We start from the raw sequence: 22197 nt of genomic DNA, 5'->3' as shown, positions 1-22197 counted from the left end.
TGTCTAGCAATCAGTGTAACAGTAGATCTGACCTTTTTGTTGTTGTTCTTCTTCTATAAAGCTGGTTTTATGTACAGTACCATGTAACTGTATGCAGTGGTTAAGGCCACAGTCTAATACTGTTCTGAGTATTTTAGTTAAGCTTAATCGCAGCTGCTCCCCCAGTGGAACTTTTAAAGTTTTTCCCTTTTGAACAGCAAGCGTTCATGTTTTGAATCCTATCTGAATGCTAAACATGAAAGCACTAGTGCTGGTGGCACAGTGGTTAAATACCTGTACTGCAGCCACTCACTCACAAACCACAAGGTTGTGAGTTCAATACTAGCCACAGGCTCTGGGTCGACTCAGCCTGGCATTCTTCCGAGGTTGCTAAAGTGAGTATCTAGCTTGTTGGGGGCAATTAACTTACAGTTGTAAACCACTTGGGGAGTGCTTAAGTGCACTGATAAGCAGGATAGAAATGTACTTGCTATTGCTGTTAATGAATCTAGATGCATACTCCAGTAGAGAATGGTTAGTTATGGCAAATAAACATTTTATCCTCCCACATGTCTGATATAGTACTCCAGCATTTGAAAATGTGTGGTATCATAAGCTGGTAAACTGTAGTCCTCCATATGTTGTTGAGTTACTGTATATATATTCATGTATAAGTCCAGAAATTTTAGTCAAAAAAGGACCCCAAAAATCTGAGACGTCTTATCCATGGGTCAGTGTAAAGTCTGTACTTTAACTCTTAGTTAAAAAGGAAACATCCCCTGGTAAAAGGCAAGAGTGTGGTCTGTCCTGGAAGCACTGATCCCCCTTTCACTCTCTTGCTCATCCATCCAGCCTTTAGGCTGAGCACAGCCTGCTAGAATTTTATAAGTTCATTTGTTTTCCTTTGGTTCATCCTTTTAGATCCTTTGTTACATGCCCTTAGGTTTTACATTTGATTTACCCATAGGTCATATCAAAATCCATAATTTTGTCCCCAAAACTTGCCCCCAATTATAAATGAGGTCGATTTATTATTGAGTATATACAGTACATCTTTCCAGGCAGCATGGCTTATGGTCTGGGATGAAGGAAACTGTGGGTCCAACAACAGCTGGAGGGACACAGATTTCTCATTCCCATCCTTGGAATTAATTTTTTTTATTCTTTTCCCTGTGTAAAAGTTAAATACTCCTTTTGAAATACTTGCATGGTATTCAGTGCTGTTTTGTAATCTGGATGTGTGAATTAAAAAGTCATCCTGTGCTTTGTTTTTCAGAGCATACTCTGTCTCCCAAAGCTTTTGGCATATTTTTAAAATACTTTTCACCCCAATTTTCTTTTTGTAAATGTCCAGAGCAGCAAATCTAAAAGTAGACATCCAGATAAAAATCAGTTTAGGAATAATAGACGTTGCAAAACAAAAAAAAGTTTTATAGGTGTTTTCTTTAGAAAAGGTAGTAGTAGTAGTCGTCGTCGTAGTAGTAGTAGTAGTAGGACCAATTTCTACGGGAAGGGTACTGCAGAGGCAAGGCACTGCTACTGTGCTCATTTACACATCAGTCTGAGATTGTGGCATAAGCAGCCTTCTTCATTGCAGTTTACACCCTAGAAGCAAGCACTCTTTCGGGTAGCCAGAACAAAGAGTGAGGCTTAAGCATGGATAGGATACAGATAAATTTGACCATGATTTGTCACTTGTCAGAGAAAAAGCTGGCCATTGTAAATTTGGACCAGTTGAAGATTGCATGTACTGCCACATTACAAGTAACACAGTAGGCTTTTTTTTCCCAATACGTATGTTCAGAAAGCAATTTTTCCTGCTCACAGCAACTGGGGAGAACTTACTTTATGAGATTTTCCAATCTGACCTGTCTGATTTTTCTATATCTTGCTGGGCTGAATATTTTGATTGGGCACTCCATTACACATTACATTGGTACTCAGTTTTCTGTCATCTTCAATCTAACTTATGGTTCATTGACTGTCCATGGGCATCTCCATGGGGATGTGGCAGACCATGTTGTACCTGTTTCTGCACATTTCAATCTCTTATTAATCAAGAATCAGTTAGGAAGAGCCTCAAGTGTTAGTTGGAACTTTAAAAAAAGATGCAGATCTCTTTGTTAATATGCAGGTCTGGCTATGTACATGAAATGTGCTTTGCTTCTCCAGTTGAAAAAGAGCAGACAGAGGAGGTCTGTATCTTTCTCCTGTTCATTGTTGTTACAAGCCTCCAAGTCATTTCTGACTTATTTAGCCCTAAAGTGACTCTATCATGAGATTTTCATGGCAAGATTTGTTCAGAGGAGGTTTGCCATTGCCCTCCTCTGAGGCAGAGAGCATGTGACTTGCCTTAGGTCAGCCAGTGGGTTTGATGGTGAAGCAATGGATAGATAGATCTCTTCAACAGGGAAAGCATGTTCCTTTAAGTGTCTAGTAAGAATATGTTTGATGGGATTTCCTAGTACATGTGGGAATGTCATTGAAAAGGTGTCACCATAGATTGGCATATTAGAAGGAATTGATTGTCTTGACACATATCAATCCTTCTTTCATCTTCATTCATTTTTCCAAGCAGATAAGTCTAATATGTAAACCATGCTGGAAGCTTGCAGGTGTAAAAGTTCTCATTTAGAACAAGCAGCTGAATCTCACTTTAGTGTGAAGAGGTGCCTACAAGTTGTTTCGCTCCCCCAAGGATGTATGTGAATTTCCAATCACTTACACATTTTTTTAAAAAGGAAATGTTAAAACATATTTTTGTTAATGTTGTATGGCCTCCAAACCCACCGAAGTTGACCACTCCAGTCTGCTCTGATGGGCTTCAGACAGGTGTGTTTTTCAGCTGTACTACTGGAGGTTCTTTTAACTAACCAGGTTGGAGGGGAGGAAAACAAGTAGGGATACTTCACTAGGCTTAGAGGTGATTTCTTTGGGAGAAGCAGATGCTAATGGACCTCTCCTCCAATCTTACTGTACACTTTGACTTGCAAGAATGCTAAATTGCTCACCTAGTCAGATCACAGTGTCTGGCAGTAATGTGTGAACAGGTTTCAAGTATAACTAACTTTTAAATTGTCTCCATAGGGGAGAAGCTTACATGTGCTGTGTTAGAAAGTCATTCATTGGTATAAAAGGCTTTTCTCCCATGAGTTTTCAACAATTTGGTGTTAAAAAGCTTGAGTAACAGTATAGAAAATCACAGTGATATTGATGACATGGTTCTTAAATATTATCTCCTCCACCCCTGTGTTTTCTTTTTAGTAAAGATCATAACATCGATCACAGTAACTGGCAGCGATATAGATACATGCATAATTAAAAATGATTTATCTCAAGATGCACATATAAATGAAGAAATACTATGCTTGAGTGGTAAGTTTTTATTTTTAAAAGTTCTCCTGGATATCAAGTTTGAAATGCTTTTAAATCATCTGTCTCCCCTAAACCTTGCTTGTTTTATATTTGTTTCATTCTAATCTTATGCATCTGATTAAAACATGAGACTACAGTTGCAGATAGACAGCTGGTGTGCACCTTCTTTTAAATGCACATTGCCCCAGTGAATCTTAACAAGATAATTTAAAAATGACCTGATACCTTATTTGAGCAACAGGTGGTGAGATGTTTCTCTAAACTTAGTATTGGTTCATGGGACCAGAATAGGTATGTTCAACATTCATGCTACATATATTTCCTAAAATGCATGAACTACATCGGCTTCCAATCATGAACCAGTGCTAACTCTTCTTCCAGTATGATGATAGAATGCTATAATATTTACAGAGATATGCTTTCATGCCCTGTTACAAAGTAATGCATGAACTACAGTAATCTGAAAAAGTTAGATGATCAGATTAATTTAATATTTTTAAACCATCTTTCAAGACAATTTATCTTCCTACAGCAAGAGGTGCATTTTTGGTCCTAATTATTATATACTTTCTGTCCTCATATGTTAAATGTATTTTGATTTATGCCTACTCCTTTTGTTTAAGCTGTTTGAGAAGGAATTTAGCGCACAGCTAAATAATCCGGTTTACATTGCCTAGTTTGAATCCTCTTCCGGGATGCAGCTGGATATTATATGCATTTTACCGCTGATGCCACCTCCTGCCTAAAGCCGAGCTCCCAGTGCACTGAGCTGGCTGATTTGCAAAGTCAGGAGCTTCCCAGTTTTGCAAATCAGCCGGCTGAGCTCAGATTCTAGCCATGTTTTAGGTGGGAGATGGCATCGGCTGCAAAATGCATATGATAATATCCAGCTGCATCCTGGAAGAGGATTCAGACCTGACAAGGTAAACCAGATTATTTAGCTGAGCGCTGAACTCCAGAGTTGCAGTATTTCTCAGTGACTGGAATCCAGCAAAACAAGGGCCATTTCACGGCCAATTCCTAACTTACACTTTGTGTGTCCTTTTCTAGTCTGGCTAAAGAAACTATATCTGGTGAGTTTCCCTGGGCCTTGGTATGTCCAATGAAGCAAAGAAGAAATTAAACTTATAAGAATGAGAGTGGGGTTTAATTACCTTGTACTCTTGTCAATTACTCTCACAGTGCATAATTATCATTTATCACTTTAGTTATTAATGAATGTGAAACCAGTTACTTCCTTCTTTCTCAGTGAAACATTGAGAGCTAGAAAGCAATTACTGTAATCATGTTTTATAGAATTAGCCTAATGGTGCAATCCTAAGCAAGCCTCCCAGAAATGAGATTTCTTGGGCTATACTAATGATTCCCAAAGTGGGCATTTTGCTCCACCTGAGGGCAGTGGTAAAATTCAGGGAGGCCGTGAGGGAAAATAATAATAATAATAATAATAATAATAATAATAATAAATTTTATTTCTATTTCCCGCCTCTCCCAATGGATCAAAGCGGGATTACAAGCATAAAACCACAATGACAAGCATAAAACCACAATAAGATCTAGATTACAATAAAAAATCATCACTTAAAAATGCAGTTCAGAACAATAAAAACATCATCTAACATGCAGTATTACAGCCAAAAGTAGGGTTTTCTTAGGTTCTTCATAGAAGATCGGGTGGTTAGGCCCACTGGAAGAGATCCGTCTTTAGTGCCTTCCTAAAAGCATCTAAGGTAGTAATAAGATGGATCTCTTCCGGCAAGTTGTTCCATAACTTAGGGGCTATGGCTGTATAGGATCTGTGGGAAAAGGCAGCGGCAGGGGGGCACTGAAGAAAAGGGGAACAGCAAAGGACCCTCCAGGCAAAGTATTGGTGCGCAAGGAGAATAAGCAGCCTTTAGAACCATAGTAGAGATGCAGAGTTAGAGCACATGGCATCAGGAGAGAAGCAGCAGCAAAAAGGAACTTTCACATTTGGGGCCCTACTTAAGCTTTGTGAGTTTTCTTGGTGCTTGGCTGGTCAGTTGAAGCTGCATTGCTGCTCTTTCTTTCTTTCTTTGGACAGATCAAGAGAGGAGGTAACAGAAAACAAAGTGTGGGGGAAAGGCAGGGGAAGAGTATCCAGGTTCAGTTCTCCAAAAGAGTCTTTCACCTTTTTTGGATTGAGAGTCCTTCCATACTGGATAGAAAAATGGAAAGCTGGCTGCACCCCATCTGCCCCAGTGAAGAAGGACTGAGAGTCCTTCCTCACCAAGAAGCTTCTCCCTTTCCTTGTCACTTGGGAGGAGCAATCGAGCAGCCGATCAAGTAGGAACCAAGAAACCTCTCAACTGCATCCACCTTTGCTGCAAGGCCAGCAAGGGTGAGAGGCTTATCAGTTACTGCTCAGCTAGCGGCTCAGTTGCTGTTCCCAGGGTGCCTGAGTACAAAGGGAGCAGCAATCGAACAGTCAGTCTAGTACTGACTGAAAAGTCTCTTGCCTGAGCTGGCCTTGGCCTCAAGACTGGCATGGGTAAGAGGCTTTTCAATGGCTGATCAGCCAGCTACTTGGTAGCTGCTCCCAACATGACTGGGCAAAATGGAGTAGTGACCAAGAAGCCTCTTGCCCATGCTGGTCTTTGCTGCAAACCTAGCACAGGTGAGAGGCCTCTTGGTCTCTTCTCAGCCAGCACTGCTCCCTTTGTACCCAGTCACCCTTGGAGCAGCAAATGAGCAGCTGGCCAGCCAGCCTTCGCTGGTTCGGGTAAGATGGAGGAGCAGGCCTTCTGCTATATTCCCACATGAGAGGTTGAGGAGGAGGCAATGGTGGCAAGCTGGATGTAGCTGAAGTAGATGCCACTGGCTGGCTGGCTGCTGTGCAAAGAGTAGATCTAATATCAAGATATAGGTATTAAGGGGCACTGGGGTTATTACCCAAGTGGAAAGGGGGCAGTAGCCTAAAACAGTTTGGGGACCACTGGGATATACAATGGACTCTCTGCATCTGCAAAGGTTCGATTCCGGTCAACCTCACACAGGCCTGTTCCAGACTGCCAAAATAAAGCTGCTTCGGGTCTCTTTGGAGGTATGCTATTCAAATGATGCATGGGTCCTAAGAGTCCGGAGGTTGCACCAAAGCCACACTCCATTCCTAAGCACCGGAGTGCAGCTTTTGGTGCAGCTTCCGGACTCTTCGGATGCATGCATCATTTAAATAGCATACTTCCAAAGAGACCCGAAGCAGCTTTATTTTGGCAGTCTGTAACAGGCCACAGATAGTAAAATCGACAGGACCTCAAGTCCCATTGTTTGCAATGGCAGTGTGACACAAGCAACCGCATTGGCATGGCCACATGCATGCTCTGCCATTGGGGAGAACAGAGCCAGGCTGGGCCACCCACGAATTTTCCAACCTGTGGGTGGCAAGTCCGTGGAGGAAGAGAGACAATTGTATAATGGGCTTATTCCAGATACATTTGTACAGAATTGCAGCCTAAGAGTAGTTATTGCTTTTATGTTCAAGTTCAGCAGAACTCACTACTGGTTCTCTAAGGGTTCATTTCAGTAGACTGTTTATTTATGTTATACAACAATCACAGACCTCTTTGGACTGGAAGTCAGTCTGAAGAAAACGGAAGTTCTCTACCAGCCTGCACCACAGGAAGAACACTACCATCCCCACATCACTGTAAGTACATCTGTGCTTAAGTCCATCCAGCAGTTCACCTACTTGGGAAACATCATCTCCTCAGATGCCAAGATTGATAAAGAGATCGATCACAGATTAGCAAAGGCATATAGTGCATTCGGAAGGCTTCACAAAAGAGTCTGGAGCAACAAACACTTGAGGCGAAGCACAAAAATCAGTGTGTATAGAGCCATTGTACTGTCTATTCTCCGCTATGGGTCTGAAACATGGGTCACCTATCACCAACACCTACGACTCCTTGAACGCTTTCATCAGCGCTGTTTACGCACAATTCTAAACATACACTGGACCGATTATATGACAAATGTTGCTGTCCTTGAGCAAGCAGGGATCACCAGCATTGAGGCCATGCTATTGAGGACGCAGCTGCACTGGGCAGGACACGTTTCTAGGATGAAGGACCATCGCCTCCCCAAAATAGTATTCTACGGTGAACTCGCCACAGAGGGGCGCCCCAAAGAAGAGATACAAGGACTCCCTGAAACAACATCTCAGGCTTGGCCAAATTGATCACCAACAATAGTCCGCCCTGGCCTCATATTGGGAGGCATGGAGACGCACTATCCACGATGCTGCAGCCTTTTTCGAAAACTCACGCCGAATGAGTCTCGAAGAGAAACGACAACGCAGAAAGAACCGCAACCTGGAAACATCACCCAAGGAGACTTTCCGCTGTGCTTTCTGCAACTGGACCTGTTTATCCGGGATTGGCCTTTTTAGTCACTAGTGCGCTTGTACAAAGCGCGGGATGAGTCCTTCCTGAAACTTCGTTCGCGAAGCAAAGCCAGAGAGAGAGAAAGACAACAATCACAATAATGGTAAAAGACCAGATCATTTACGGACAAGTGGGCATGACTTTCAGATGATATTGTCTGGCTTTAAGCATTCTTTATGTGCTGGTTTATGACCGTAATAAAGATGAACTGAACTAAGTATTCTTTTTATTTTAATTGGTTTGGGTGCATTAAGTTTGTACTGTTTTGGAAGACTTGTGTTCCACGTCTCTAGGTATATCTGTTATGTTGTTCTGAATTAATGTTGACTGCAGCTGCTTATTTTAATAAGAACAGATTTTTGAAAAACATGCTTGCATCTGTTTTACAGATACAGTTCATAAGAATTTCAGAGAAGATGGCTTATGTTAATCTAAAGGAAATTGCACTAATTGTTGGAGTAGTTGCAGCATGTTATTGGAACAGTCTCTTTTGTGGCTTTGTCTTTGATGATGTTTCAGCTATTCTGGACAACAAAGACTTGCATCCTTCTACTCCTTTAAAAAGTCTTTTTCAGAATGATTTCTGGGGGACTCCTATGTCTGAGGTAATTGTATCTCTTCTGTAAATACAAAAGATTTTAAAGAATGTTTATATGCTACCACATAGGCTCAGCATGCTCATCTGAAACGGTTTTCTTGCAGATCATACTATTTTTTAAAACAACAACAATTAATTATTATTATTATATCTAGCATTGATGTGATTTGATAGTGTTTCTGATGTCCAGTCACAAACCTTGAGAGTACAGGAATATTTATGTCATTCAAATTAGAGTACCACTAATTGAGAAGCATACTCTCTGTATTGGTTTCTATGCATCTTGCCCAAACTTTGCATAACAGTAATGCTGGGAGTGAATAGGCAGTCTGAATGGATAGTTTTGGATATGCTCAGAACAAAGGTGGGAGATTTTATACTTTCTTAATGAGCTTTTCAGGAAGCAAAGTTACAGTGAATACAGCCAAGGCTCAGAAGGACATAAAGAAGCTCTTCACCTTTTATATTGCTGTGCACAAGGGAGGAAAGTTACATTGTGTTCAGCTTTAAAGTAAACCAGGTATTGGGAATACATGACTTTCCAAAACCTAATCTACTACCCTGCCCATCAAACCTTTCTGACTATGGCTGATGAGGGATGCAGTCCAGCATCTAAAGGGCCTCAAGTTGCCTATTAGTTAAACAGGATATAGATCCTTGGAGTATTCTACACTATATAGAGATTTCAGGGGAGGAGGTCTGGGTTTGCCAGGAGAAGGGCTTGGGAGAGGGTTGGCTCTTCCAATGGTAAACAAATTGAGAAATCTGTGGAGGCTGGATCTCCTGGATGCCTCAAATTTGGTGCTTGTCTCTGGTGACTTGATGAAAAGGCCAAATTTTCTAGATGTCTGGAAGCAAAGAATCTAAGCTATTTGTGAACTAATTGGATTTAAATTACAGTTTTATAATTTTGAATGAGTTCATTTTAAAAAAGCAGTGATGCATTTATTAAATATTTGCATTAAATTCTCTGTGTTCTGCCTTTTAGGAAAGAAGTCATAAATCATATCGGCCGCTCACAGTCCTCACATTCCGTTTGAACTACTTGTTCAGTGAACTGAATGCTGTTTCTTACCACTTCTTGAACATTGTATTTCATGCCATTGTTTGTATAGTTTTCCTCAAGGTCTGTAAACTCTTCTTGGACAATAGGAGCAGTTGGGTTGCATCTTTGTTATTTGCTGTACATCCAATACATACTGAAGCAGTAAGTAAGCTTGAAATGGTTTCTGGAATTTTCTGAAGCCCATTTCCTTCTTGAGCTTTTTAAAAACACATCCTTTGCCTATTTCAGTATCTTAGTGATCCTAGATTTTGTGTTCTATATTGTGTCTTAGGTAAAGCTGCTGGATCACAACAAAAATCTAATTTATATCTTCTCTATGAGTTAGGATTGTGGATTCATAGATTGAAATAGTGCCTTCAAGTTACAGAAATATACCTATCATAGAGCCAGAATAAAACAGTTTTGTCCATAATTCAATAGTCCTAACTAGGGTGTATTCGTGGAATCAATAGAATGTGCATAAATGCTGGCTTAGGCCCTGTACAGACCAGCCTGAAAGGCCAGCCTGGGGGCAGAGTTGGGCATTGCATCCAGATGATGCATGCCCTCACTCCGTCCCCAGGGCACCATGACACCACACAGCACGCAGCATCATGGTGCTCCTCCGGTGCTGCATCTGTACAAAGCAATGTCAAAGGAGTGCCATATAGCCACTCTGCCACAGCTCTGGCACCCTTTTGAAGATGCAGAAAGGACCTGCTTTTTGCGCTCTTGAAAGGCCAGATTGGAGCTATAGTGTGCAGTTGCCACAGCCCCAATCCTGTTAGGAAAGGGGGGGGGGTATCCTGCCACCCTTTTGCGGAGGTCTGTTGAGACCCTTAGAAGTTTCCATTGGTTCAACGGGCTTTTAGTTGGGACTAGCAGTTGGATTTAGGCATGTATTCAGTGGAATAAAGAAACTAACACAGAGGTTTAACTATGAACTTAAAACAAAAGGTTGGTTGAAAAGAATAAAAATAAAGGCATACCACAGTGTAACTCCAATCACTTAACTATTTTCAGATAGATCAGTTGACTGAACATATTCTGGAAGAGGAGCAAGAATCACATAGCCCTTCTGGTGCTGTGTGTGAATCTCAGTGACCCTGTTGCAGTGCCTCACGATTTGCGTATCTAGATGGTTCATCTGTAAAGCACTCTTTGCATTTAAAAGTTCCCATGTTCAAGCCCTGGCATCTCCACACAGGGCTAATAAAGAATCCAGCCTGCCACACATTGATCAGTCAGTCAGTGAGTCAGTCAGTCAGGCCTTTATTACAGTCAACAAACGATAAGGCAAACAACAACTATGCCACCCAAACAGTTATATGCATCTTACACACATGAAACAAAATGCCTACAGCCCATACCATCTTGAACATGCCTGATCTCACAATCCACTGATACTACTGCTGTGTTTGATGAACTAATGGCCTAATTCAGCATTATTATTCCACTTTTTTTTTTTTCTTTTGAGGCAAATTTTTGTCTCTCCCCTTTTACATTTTAACTATATGCTTCTGTCAAAAATATAACTGGTAGAATGGCCTTGAATGATCTGTCAGTATGATTGTTTTCGCTTTGGCTTAAATAAATACAAAATTACAGTAATCATAAACTGTATATGGGTATTTCTCTATATTGGCCGCATGATGGCAGTAGAACTCTGCCTTTGACATTTATCAAAGCAGTTGAAAACTTTCTCTTTGATTTTTCTTTTTGTATTGGTGGGTATTGTGGTGTAGTGGTTTGAGCATTGGACTATGACTGTCGAGGTCAAGGTTTGAATCCTCATTCTGTCATGGAAACCCACTGGGTGACCTTGGGCAAGTCATGCACCCTCAGCCTCGGGGGAAGGCAAAGACATGTCCCTCTGAACAAATCTTTCCAAGACAATGCTCTAATAGGTTTACCTTAGAGTTGTCATAGGTTGGAAATTACTTGAAGGCAAACACCAACAACAGTTCAGTTGTATAGCTGTCCATTAGTAATGCACTTGTCTGTATTTTATTTTTTATTTTTTTTATTTTTTTGCATCATTATATTACTTGTTGAAGTAATTAACTCTCATTCCTCCTCTGTTTAGGTAACTGGTGTGGTGGGCAGAGCTGAGCTTCTCTCTTCAATTTTCTTTCTTGCTGCCTTTTTGTCATATACCAGATCTCGTGGGCCAGAAAACACTATAGGTAAATACTTTCTATCAGTTTTGCATGTGTGCTTCACTTTATTTATTTAAAAAATGACAGCTTGTAATGATGATTTACAGTCTATGTATTTAAGGAACCAATGGTTGGAAGGGTGGCTAGTCTATTAAAAAGTGACACATCAAAGCTGCAGCAAATTTGTGTGTTGATCCATACTGAATTTTCTTTCCTTTTGAGTATGTTGGTGTTAGATTTTTCTGTTGAGGGCCACATTATGGACAATTTGTTGGAGACGGCATGTTGGTTGTGAGGAAGGGGCAGACCCAAAAGTTGCTTGGATTTTCTTTGCCAATTTCAGTATCATTTTCATTCTGCCAAGTTGTTTCTCTCCTCCTCCTTCCTCACCCTTCCTTCTTCTTTCCCACACAATGGATTGCCAGACAAGGGATAGAATACTCTTGCCAGAGGTCTGACATGATCCACCTCCAGAGAACCTTTGAAATTAGCAATGAGGTTGATGGCCACCTGAGTTCTACAGCTGCATGTTACCTCCCCTTGTTAGATCCCTTTTAAATGCAGTCTTTTATATCTGTTCATGTATCTTTCTGCATTTAAACCCCACTGACAAGAGTTTTCTGGTTAAAAATATAAAATGCAACAATAAAGTAAAAACAGCAATAATCTTGAAAACATGGAGTGGAATATTGGAATTTTATACTCTTTAAAATGATATGTCCCTGTAAATGTGCTGCTAAGAACATATATTTCTTATTCAAATCCCCCCTTTGCTTTCTGCATAATTCAGAAATTTATGTCTTGAACAAGGCTTGTTTTGCTCAGTTTAGCTGACAAGACAGGGCTATCCATCATGTACAGTTTACAAAAAAAAATAGGTTTATAAAATATTTTAATGTGCCTTGGCATTTAAATCATGCATTTGTTTCCCCAGTTTTGTGTAAGCTAACCATTGGTCTCTCTCTTATATTGTAGTGTGGACTCCTATTGCAGTGACTGTGTTTCTGGTTGCTGTTGCTACATTATGTAAAGAGCAAGGAATAACAGTGGTGGGAATATGTTGTGTCTATGAAGTATTTATAGCTCAAGGGGTAAGGTATTTGTGTAATCTAGTTCTAATAGTAAGATTATACCATGAATTGTCAGGAGCCACATCTGCTGTGCAGCTTGAATCATAGTTTCCCCCCCTCGGGAACACTTTGTAATGTTGGTGATAGCACACTAGATTTGTGTAAGCCCTTTCATGTTGTGCATATATCTACCCACCCACCCACCCCATGTTCAAGGCAGTATAGGACTGAAAGTGACCTCACAATAAACTTGCCTACCTCTGTGTCAAAGCACACTAACTAGACAAACATTCTGCACTGTTTAGAACTCATTGTGCAATGCCATAAGTCCTGATACAACATGCCAACAGTGCCCATAGTTCAGTGATTTCCTGGCCAGAAACCACAGTGGTACACTCCCAGATGGCTATTGAGATCACCCAGCATAAATAAAAGAGAAGCTGAAGGTATTTTCCTGACCAAAGAGTCTGCTATGTAGTGCAGAGTGTGTGACAACCTAAAATTCAGTTCCTAATGATGTCTTAACTGACAAATGTTTTGATGACACAAAGTATTTCCCCATTTTCTAACTACACCCTCTCTTTCCACTTTGCCCCCCCCCACTACTTTTGCTATAACTGCATCAGAGTGCAGAAGCAATTTAGTTTTGATCGGCCATCTCTTGCCTGATAGCTAAGGCCATTAAGTAGGTGGGAGTGCTGGCAATGAACATGCAAACTACAACAATAGTCCACAGTGCAAGTAAATTCTATAGATCATTTGGTTACAAAAGACAAGTTTTATAAGGCTTTAACCCAGATCGCTACCCCAGTATAAACTACATATAAGCAATGGCAACCATTCAAAAGTTTTAAAACATTCCTCCTATTTAAACACTTGAACAGATTATTTTATTGACTCCCCTACCACAATGCCATCCCAATTCTAAACCCTGGCTTCACTGAGCATACCTCAGAAAGCCAGGATAGCAGAGCATAGTTTTATGTCATTTATGGTTGTGACATTTCACTGAAAAAGAATCACTTAAACTGGTTTATATATGGGGACAGAGAGAGAGAGAGAAAAGGAGCATCTGTGCGCTGATATTGTTTTCGAGCTTTAGATAGTGAAAGTTACGGGTTGATAGAATTTGATCTTGATGTGATCTAATCACAATTACACACCTTTCTCCCATTGATCACAATGAAGATAGTGAAAGGATTTCCTTAAATATTTCTTAGCAAAATACAAAGGGCAAGCTCAGCTTCCCTACCTTCCTGTTGCTCTTCAGTTGTGTTGCACTACAATGCACATTATGTCTAGGTAACATAGCCAGTAGTTGCCATTCATTATTTAGGAGAAGTGACAAATGGGAAGTTACTGTATATTTCTTACAGTTTAATCAAAACTGACAAAGGGAATAGATTATCATTTACTTCTATGTCCTCTTAGAAGTTATCTTCATGGAGACTAATGTGTTTTCCCCTTTAATAAGTGTAAGAGAAGTAAATAAAATGCTCATACAATGTTGCCAACTGGTAATCTCACATAAAATGGCTTTTGCCAGTTTTTTGCCATATTTTATCATAAGCTAGTGGGAGAGAGGGAGAGAGGGAGGGAATGATCTTGTCTACAGTGCAAAGTTATGTCAGGTTGCTACCACTAATTTCCGATGCTGTGAAATCCTAGGATTTCTAGTTTAGTGGGGTACTTGGAATTCTCTGCTGGAAAGATTTTGTGGATTCTCTTGCATTAATCTTCAGCCCTTCTCAGGATACCTTGGGTACTGTAGTTTCGGGAAATGCACTTAGCTCCATATCAGAGAGTAAATACATACCTCTCTAAGGTAGGAATCTAAAGATTCAGTTGGATGTAGTCATGGCAGTTAAAGTATAGTATCAGATTACTATAACTGCACAGTGTACATACAGCTTTTTGTTCCCTATAATAGATGAGTCCTTTATTTTGTAAGACAGCAGTTGTCAAGTGATACAACACAGAGAAATATATCCTTAATATTTCAGTGAGTGTGTGTATTCACTGGCAGCTGCTGCTATATTACACTGACCTAGTGCAGGGTGACCAGTTATCATAACTACAAAGGAGGACAAGGCACCATAAAATGTTGGACATTCAAGAAAAATGGAGGACATTACAAAACGAAAGCTAAAAACACTCGGTTAAAGAGAAATTACTGCTGCTTAGTCATGCTCACAGTGGAGGACATTTTGAAATTCCTCCTGGACAATGCTGAAACATAAGACATGTCTTGGAAAAGGAGGCCGTCTGGTTACCCTGACCTAGTATGATAGTAAAGTTAGTTCAGTCTGATAAACCTCAGGAGTATATGAATTTGGGAGTACCCATTAGCCCTGCAGTCATGGAATCTTCACTAAAATTGCTTTGGCTGCTTAGAGTATCCAGAGTAACTGATTAGAGTATCCACAGTAACTCCTAGGAGCTCTTTGCTGATAACTGTTTTAAAAATAATAAAAAAGACTCAGTGACATCAATTGAGACTTTTACTGACTGTGCAGATTTTATGTTGCCTCTTGTTTGTTTTATCTGTTGTTGCCTTTTACTGTAGATTAATAAAAGGCACCTTTTGTATTTTGAATATTGCAAAACTGAAAAGTTGTCTATAAATTTTAATTAGTGATAAATGTAGTTACTTTTAGTGCATTGGCTGCATCTGTTGGCGCATGTGGCAGATGATGTCCTTTATTGAAAACTGTAAAAATGTTTCCTTTTTCAGTATACCTTGCCTATCCTATGGGATACAGTGTTACAGATTCTCCGAGGCAAAGGCAGCATTCCTTATTGTATGCTCCAGATGCTTTTGAAACTAATAGTTCTGATGTTCAGTACATTACTCCTTGTTGTGATCAGAGTCCAGGTTATTCAGTCACAATTGCCAGTATTTACAAGGTAAAATCCAGTATTCATTATTGTCTTTTCTAATGTTAGAAATCAGATATACATTATAATTTTAAAAATATAATCTATTTATTATAGAGCAAATATTCTGACTATATTTCTATTTATTTGAGAGGAGAAATGATTCTCTAAAAACAAAATATATCACAATAATTTGGCTTTGCTTTAAAAATGACAACGATGGTATAACCTCAGTTCAGTCAGTACAATGCAGAGTGACAAAATCTCTGCATATCTAAGTGATATTTTGTGGTAAATGTGCTGTGAAAAGGAATAAAATTAATTTCATTAAGGGAGTGTTTTCAGTATGCTAGCAAATTTTTCAAGTTACATTGTACAATACAATGTGATTTTGACTTTGTTCTTGATGGCAGACTAACAATATAATTATAATGTTCTTCTGACATATACTTAAAATCAGGTTTTCTGATTGATTCATGCTATGGATATAGTGAACTATTCCAGACTTGCTCTGCTACAAACCAACTACTGCTTTTCAGGAAAGGGAGCAAGATCATACAGAACACATTGCTGGAGAAAAGGGAGGGAGGAGGTGGTTTTTGTCCATTATCCTGTCCCCTGCAGTTCCCTGCATCACTTCTCATATTGTTATATAGACTGTCCCATGACCTTCTGTAATAATTTTTCCATGAGGAGGAGATGGGCTTTATGCTCAAGATAGTAAAAAAATGGAGAAGGAAGATTCTGCTTACACCCCTTAAACTAAATGTATTGATTTAGCAAGGGCCACCATGATGTAGTGGTTTGAACATTGGACTGTCACTCTGGACATGAGGGTTCAAACCCAACTCATCCATGGAAACCCACTGGGTGACCTTGGGCAAGTCACACTCTCTCAGCTTCAGAAGAAAGCAAAAGCAAACCCCTCCTGTGATAGATTTACCTTAGGGTCACCATAAGTTGGAAATTACTTGGAGGCACAGTTTAGTTTAGTTTAGCAGGGCAGACTTTGGGAAGCCCTGTTTAATCTTTTTCCAGTTACTCTAAACTTCTTGCAGAAAATTACTGTACAAAAAGCTAGTCCTCCATAAATAGGAGGACTTTTTCCAGTGACAGAGGGAACTCTGATCCAGCAGAGTCTTCTTCACTGGACATAAGGGAAGGCCAGTTACTTTTTCCTAATTCTTTCTCTTCACCCTCACCCCACATTCCTCAGTGTCATTTCACACACTAATTTAGGTGGTTCCGCAAACTTCCAAAACGTGTGTGTGTGTATTCATTCACCAGACATAAGGTTCACATCTCCATGTATGTGCATAGATATAGGCTTGTGTGTGTGTGGTGAGAGGTGAAAATTATATCCCCCTTTCTATCTGATATTATCTAATTTCTGGAGTTATAATCTATATGGCTTTGGATCTAATAAAGAGTTAAAACAAGAAATACATTTTTTCCTGTGCATTGGTGTGGTGATGTCTATTACCCAAGTGTGTTTAAAATTTAAAATGTGTGTGTTTTGTCCTTGTTTTTAATAAAGGTTTGATAATCCAGCTGCTGTGAGTCCCTCTCCAACAAGGCAGCTGACTTTTAACTACCTCCTACCTGTAAATGCTTGGCTGCTTCTAAATCCCTCTGGATTGTGTTGTGATTGGACAATGGGTACTATTCCACTGGTAGAGTGTCTTCTAGACATAAGAAATATTGCCACCATAACCTTTTTCTGCTTCTTGGGAACTTTACTTATCTTCAGTCTTCGATATCCTGGGGATTCTTCCAAGACTGTTTTGATGGTAAGTAATAACTTGCTGTTAGAACTGAAATAGTAAAACAAAATCCATAAGAAAAGTTAAAATGAGAAAATCATCTTGATTATCATTGCAGACAAATCATCCTTCCTCCAGTCTATTCTTTTGTCATTCATCTTCATGCAGTTTGGGGTTGTGGGGGATGAGCTTATAACAAAATTAATTTTATAAGTTCTTTTGTTTCTATATGAATCTGATTTTAAAATGCTCTTCAGATGTAATGCCAGACACACCAAAGTGCCTTGGGTGCCAGAAAATGGAGATAAGTTAATATATTGAAGAATGATTTCTTAAAGTGCTGCTTAAACAAGTTAAAAGGGGGGAAATGCAATTCTTTCTTTTTTATATCATTTGTGAATGGGCTGCATACATGCACTTCTTAGGGGCAATGTGCTGAGAATCATTCACTGACTGCTTCCACTGCTTTGTAATAATTGATTTCTGCTGTGCATATGCCCACTCACTTCAGCACATTTAATTCCTTGAAGCCCTTTACTAGAGTACATAAAATTCCCTTCTGCTAGATCAGATCTACCTAGGTGGTGTTCATTTCCATAAACAGTGTTCTTTAGTCTCAGGCAGTGGCCTCATTCATATCACTTGATTCTTACATAAACAGAAGAAGGTGGAAACTGCATCTGGGATGTTCTGTAAGCCACTGTCTTGTCTCCCAGCTCAGCATATTGGCTCTGATGTAAAACTTGGGCTCCCATTTATTACATGCTTTGACTGCATTAATTCTGAGCAGAGCTTGGAAACATCTCTTTTTGGGCTACAACTCCCAGAATCCAACAGCTCATACAGTATGTCCCCCCAAATCAGAGACTGAGGGATTTTGGGAGTTGTACTCCTAAAAAGTAGTCTTTCCAAGTTCTGGCTCTGATACTCATGGTTGATCATTATTATTTCTGTTTGGGGAAGCATGCAACTTTCTTCTGGGTTTGTAATCATCACGACGGGTAAGTCTTAACATTGCATTATGTCCTTGAACATTGTAGCTTATTCAGCACTCAAAAATGTTGTGGAGTAGCCATGAAATGGTAACACTATACCTCTTTAGTTGAAATTGTGTGTGATTACATTTACACTTATCAAAAAGAAATGTTATTTGTCAGTTCTGTGCCCAGTTTTCAGTGTATCTCTAACCTCATGCTGTCTGCTTTCCAATGTAATTTTCACCTACAGATTTTTTTCTTTATACTTATCAGCCCCTTGCAGTGTAGTTCCACAATGTGGACTTTATTGACAACAAACCTTTTTTATCAGGTTACAACAACATCATGCCAATAGCCCTAGTTACAGAGTGAACATCAGTATACGATGATTTCTCCCCACCTCCCCCCAAAGGGATAGAGACACTTATTCTAGAGAATGAATAAATACCTGCAGATAGTGAAAATGCTGGAGGATACTTTATTATTTTACTAGCAGTTATTGCTTGTAGTGATGTGAGAATGTAAGCTGCATTCAATATAGGTGGAGTCCCTGGGGTGAATTGGGTCTCTGAGTAGGCATGTCTAGCAATCCGTTCATTTGAAAACTTGTGAGGTTTTCTTTTGTTAATTTTACAGTCCACTTGCTTTATATTGATCACAGTTTCAGTGGAACTCAAGCAGTTTGGTTTGCTGCTTCAAATTGAGTCAGAGCCTTCATATTATATGAAGTGATCTCATGGGACATTAAGTGTGACAAGAACATTATGCTGTTATTAAAAGAGCCCATATTTTGCAGTTGTTCAGTTTCTGCATGAATTTAGAGGCCTGTGTATAGATATGGCAGGGATGGGGAAAGCTTGGCCCATTGAGCACTTGCTCCCCAACCCATTTTTGTACCCTCCTAGATCCTCCCAATTTTTATTTTAAAAGGGGTGGTACAAAAGCTCAGATGCTTCTTAGAGCAGTGGTTTCCCTATTAACCCACAAACCTCCTCCCTTCCAGCAACCAAAAAATACAGAAGTGACTTCTAGTTACTTGTACGTCTGAAAACATGGAATGTGCCCTACAACAGGGACAAAAATGGCCCTTGTTAGAGTGGCTCACTGCTTGATATGTGGATGCTGAGGGCATGCTAAAATCTGACTTGTGTGCAAAAGTATTGATTCAACACTCATTAACAAACACCAGTGCAGTCTGGTAGGGAAAATATTAAGTATGGAATGGGGATGAGGAGTTGGCTAACTGTCTCTCATTACTACAAACCTTCCTCTTCCTTTCTTTATCAGTCCCTGAGCACTAGAGTTTTATCACTGTCAGGAATGAACGGCTTGTGCAGTTTGTGTACTGATTTGTTTTAGAAGGTTTTCCCCCAGCATTTCTCATTTTCTGCAGTGCTAATCATATGTTATCACACCCATCCATCATACATACTAGGCAAAATCCAATGCAGACTAAAAACAAACCAGGTAACACATTCACATTAAAACACATACGCACACACGTCTTCAGTAGTCTCCAGCAATGCCAATACACCCAGAGCATGATTTTCCCCCTTGCCCAGGCCCCCAGGCTCATCCCAACTGCACCAAACCTTTATTTTTTATTTTATTCCATATGGCAAGGCATTTTTCAGAACCAAACACCAGGCTGCAACTACCTGTTGTTTATTGTGTAAAAATACCTACATGGGAGGTGTCCATGGACACCACTTCATGGTCCCTTGGGGAAGACCCCTTGAAATGATCGGGCAGGTTAGTCATGGTTAATGCAGGCCCCTGTGATTTTCAGTCAGCTCGAAGTCTGGATATGGAGCCCATTCAGATGAGCTGTAATTAAACAGTACACTTTCAAAGGTTTTTAAAGAGTATGGTTTGCTCCAAAGCTGATAATTATAATTTCCCAGTTCAGACAAACTGGGGAGCTGTGGTTTGTTAAAACAACTTTCAGGTTTTATTGATGCACACTGGGATGATATGAGCAAGAGATCTGTGTGTACAGGCAGAGGTTTCACACATACCATATATTGGGTCAATAGGCTGAGACATAATTGTTTGAAGCCAGCCAAAGTGGGAATGGTTACTAGAGTTGAAACAAATGGATATGTTTGATGTATATTAGAAATTATATCATATGTCCAAACCTGATGTTTATATTGGAACTATACGTTTGAGGCTGGAGGAATGGTCTGGAGGCATTTATTGCCACATTTTACCTAAAACTATTCAGGCCTGCATGATGTCTTACGAAAGCCATGAGAGTGCTATAGAAACCAGGTGGAATATGTGTAAATTTAAAAATCTTGAACATACACCCATGTCTATACACACAAGTAGACACAGGCATTCCTTTAAAAAAATGATTGTGTAAGAATTTTCTGCTTTGGGTTACTAGTTAGTATTTGTGTGTCTTTTTTCTTTTGTTTTTTTAGGCACTTTGTTTAATAGTGTTGCCATTCATCCCAGCATCAAACCTTTTTTTTCCTGTTGGCTTCGTAGTAGCAGAGCGAGTGTTATATGTTCCGAGCATGGGATTCTGCATGCTAGTAGCTCATGGGTGGAAAAAACTCTCAAGCAACAGGTAGGTTAAAAGTTGCTCCTTAGGTGCGATGTGAAGAACAGGGGTTCAGATAGCAGTTAAATGTTGTGTGAGTTGTATGCATGGCACAGTTGTTTTAGTAGCTTAATCTCTTACCTTGCTTTACCATCTTTTCCATGAATAAGGTATAGCCTTTCCATATCTAGTTCCATTTGTAATAATAAAGTAAAATGTATTCTGAAACCTCTTCTCCTTTTATAAAAGTAGTTGTCAGTGACTTAACTCAGAAGAGAGTCCTATTTTGATCTGAATTTCAGCCTTGAAATGTTTAAACACCCTTTTAAAATTAAGATTTTCTCATGTCCTGAATGTACACTGTACCACAAAACATTTCAGAGACTCTTAAGTCCTTCATGTCTATTATATTAGCACTTTCAGTATCAAAACAATTGAGATTAATCCCATATTACATACAATATAATAGTCTTGATAAAATCTAAGTATACCCTTTTTAGAAATGTGGCTCTCTTCAGTTTCCTGCCTTATTTTTTTCTTGCCTCAGTGTCTGTTGCTATTACAAGCAAATATCTGCTTGGGTTTTTTTTTTTTTTTAAGATTCTTCTAGGGGGAAAAACAGGAGTTTTATGTGAGTACTTACAATCCACTATAACTGAAACATCACATAGTTTGATTTTATTGCATTTTGAAATTGGTACGCCCTTTGTGAAGTCAAAGGCTATCATGGCTGGCATCCATGGTTTTTTGTGGGCTATGAGGCCATGTTCTAGAAAATTTTCTCCCTGACGTTTCGCCAACATCTGTGGCTGGCATCTTTAGAGAATGCTTTGCCTGGAAAAAGTTGGGTGTATATATACTGTGTGAGCCTGGGAATGCAGGAGTGATTTGCATGTGTATTGTTCTGTGCTGATGGCCGGCCATTGAAATCCACAAACATCTGGATAATTTCAACCGGAAAGAAGAAACCCTTAAAGTGAAAAAAATTTGGCTACCAGTCCTGAGGAATAGCAAAATAAGGACTCAGCAAATGTTAATGGGAAACCATTCAGAGTCAGGGGCTTTCCCACCAGAGAATGATCACCAATTAGCAGACATTAATTCCCTTTTGCATTAGCCTCCCAGCCTGAGACCGGCCATTTTTTGTGTCGTGTCTTCTTAGATTGTAAGCCTGAGGGCAGGGAACCGTCTAACTAAAAGATTGTATGTACAGTGCTGTGTAAATTTACAGTGCTTTATAAATAAAAGTTAATAATAATAATAATGCCACAGACTCATGTGTTCCATCCTCTTTTTCTTGTAGTTTCATGTTTAAAGTCTTGTTGAACACAAATCACATCTTTTTCTGATATATGAATTGGCAAGCTATGATTTGTGCCTACCTTTCAAACAAGATCAAGAAA

At 39.6% G+C, this 22197-nt stretch overlaps 1 protein-coding gene across 3 annotated transcripts in view; it reads left to right on the top strand.

The window, feature by feature from the left end:
• TMTC3 (transmembrane O-mannosyltransferase targeting cadherins 3) overlaps positions 1-22197 on the top strand; it is a 61678-nt gene that overhangs the window by 5523 nt on the left and 33958 nt on the right. For all 3 annotated transcript variants that reach the window (XM_042469478.1, XM_042469477.1, XM_042469476.1), the window contains exons 2-9: positions 3244-3354; positions 8144-8359; positions 9341-9559; positions 11484-11583; positions 12532-12647; positions 15361-15533; positions 17041-17293; positions 20673-20821. In XM_042469478.1, the coding sequence (XP_042325412.1) occupies positions 8171-8359; positions 9341-9559; positions 11484-11583; positions 12532-12647; positions 15361-15533; positions 17041-17293; positions 20673-20821 (1199 nt within the window). In that variant the 5' untranslated portion in view covers positions 3244-3354; positions 8144-8170. The remainder of the gene's footprint in view (positions 1-3243; positions 3355-8143; positions 8360-9340; positions 9560-11483; positions 11584-12531; positions 12648-15360; positions 15534-17040; positions 17294-20672; positions 20822-22197) is intronic.

Source organism: Sceloporus undulatus, chromosome 5 (genome assembly GCF_019175285.1).
Source record: "Sceloporus undulatus isolate JIND9_A2432 ecotype Alabama chromosome 5, SceUnd_v1.1, whole genome shotgun sequence".
Lineage (NCBI taxonomy): Eukaryota > Metazoa > Chordata > Lepidosauria > Squamata > Phrynosomatidae > Sceloporus > Sceloporus undulatus.
The sequence above is the reverse complement of the archived record's forward strand: the minus strand, read 5'-3'. Positions and strand labels throughout refer to the sequence as shown.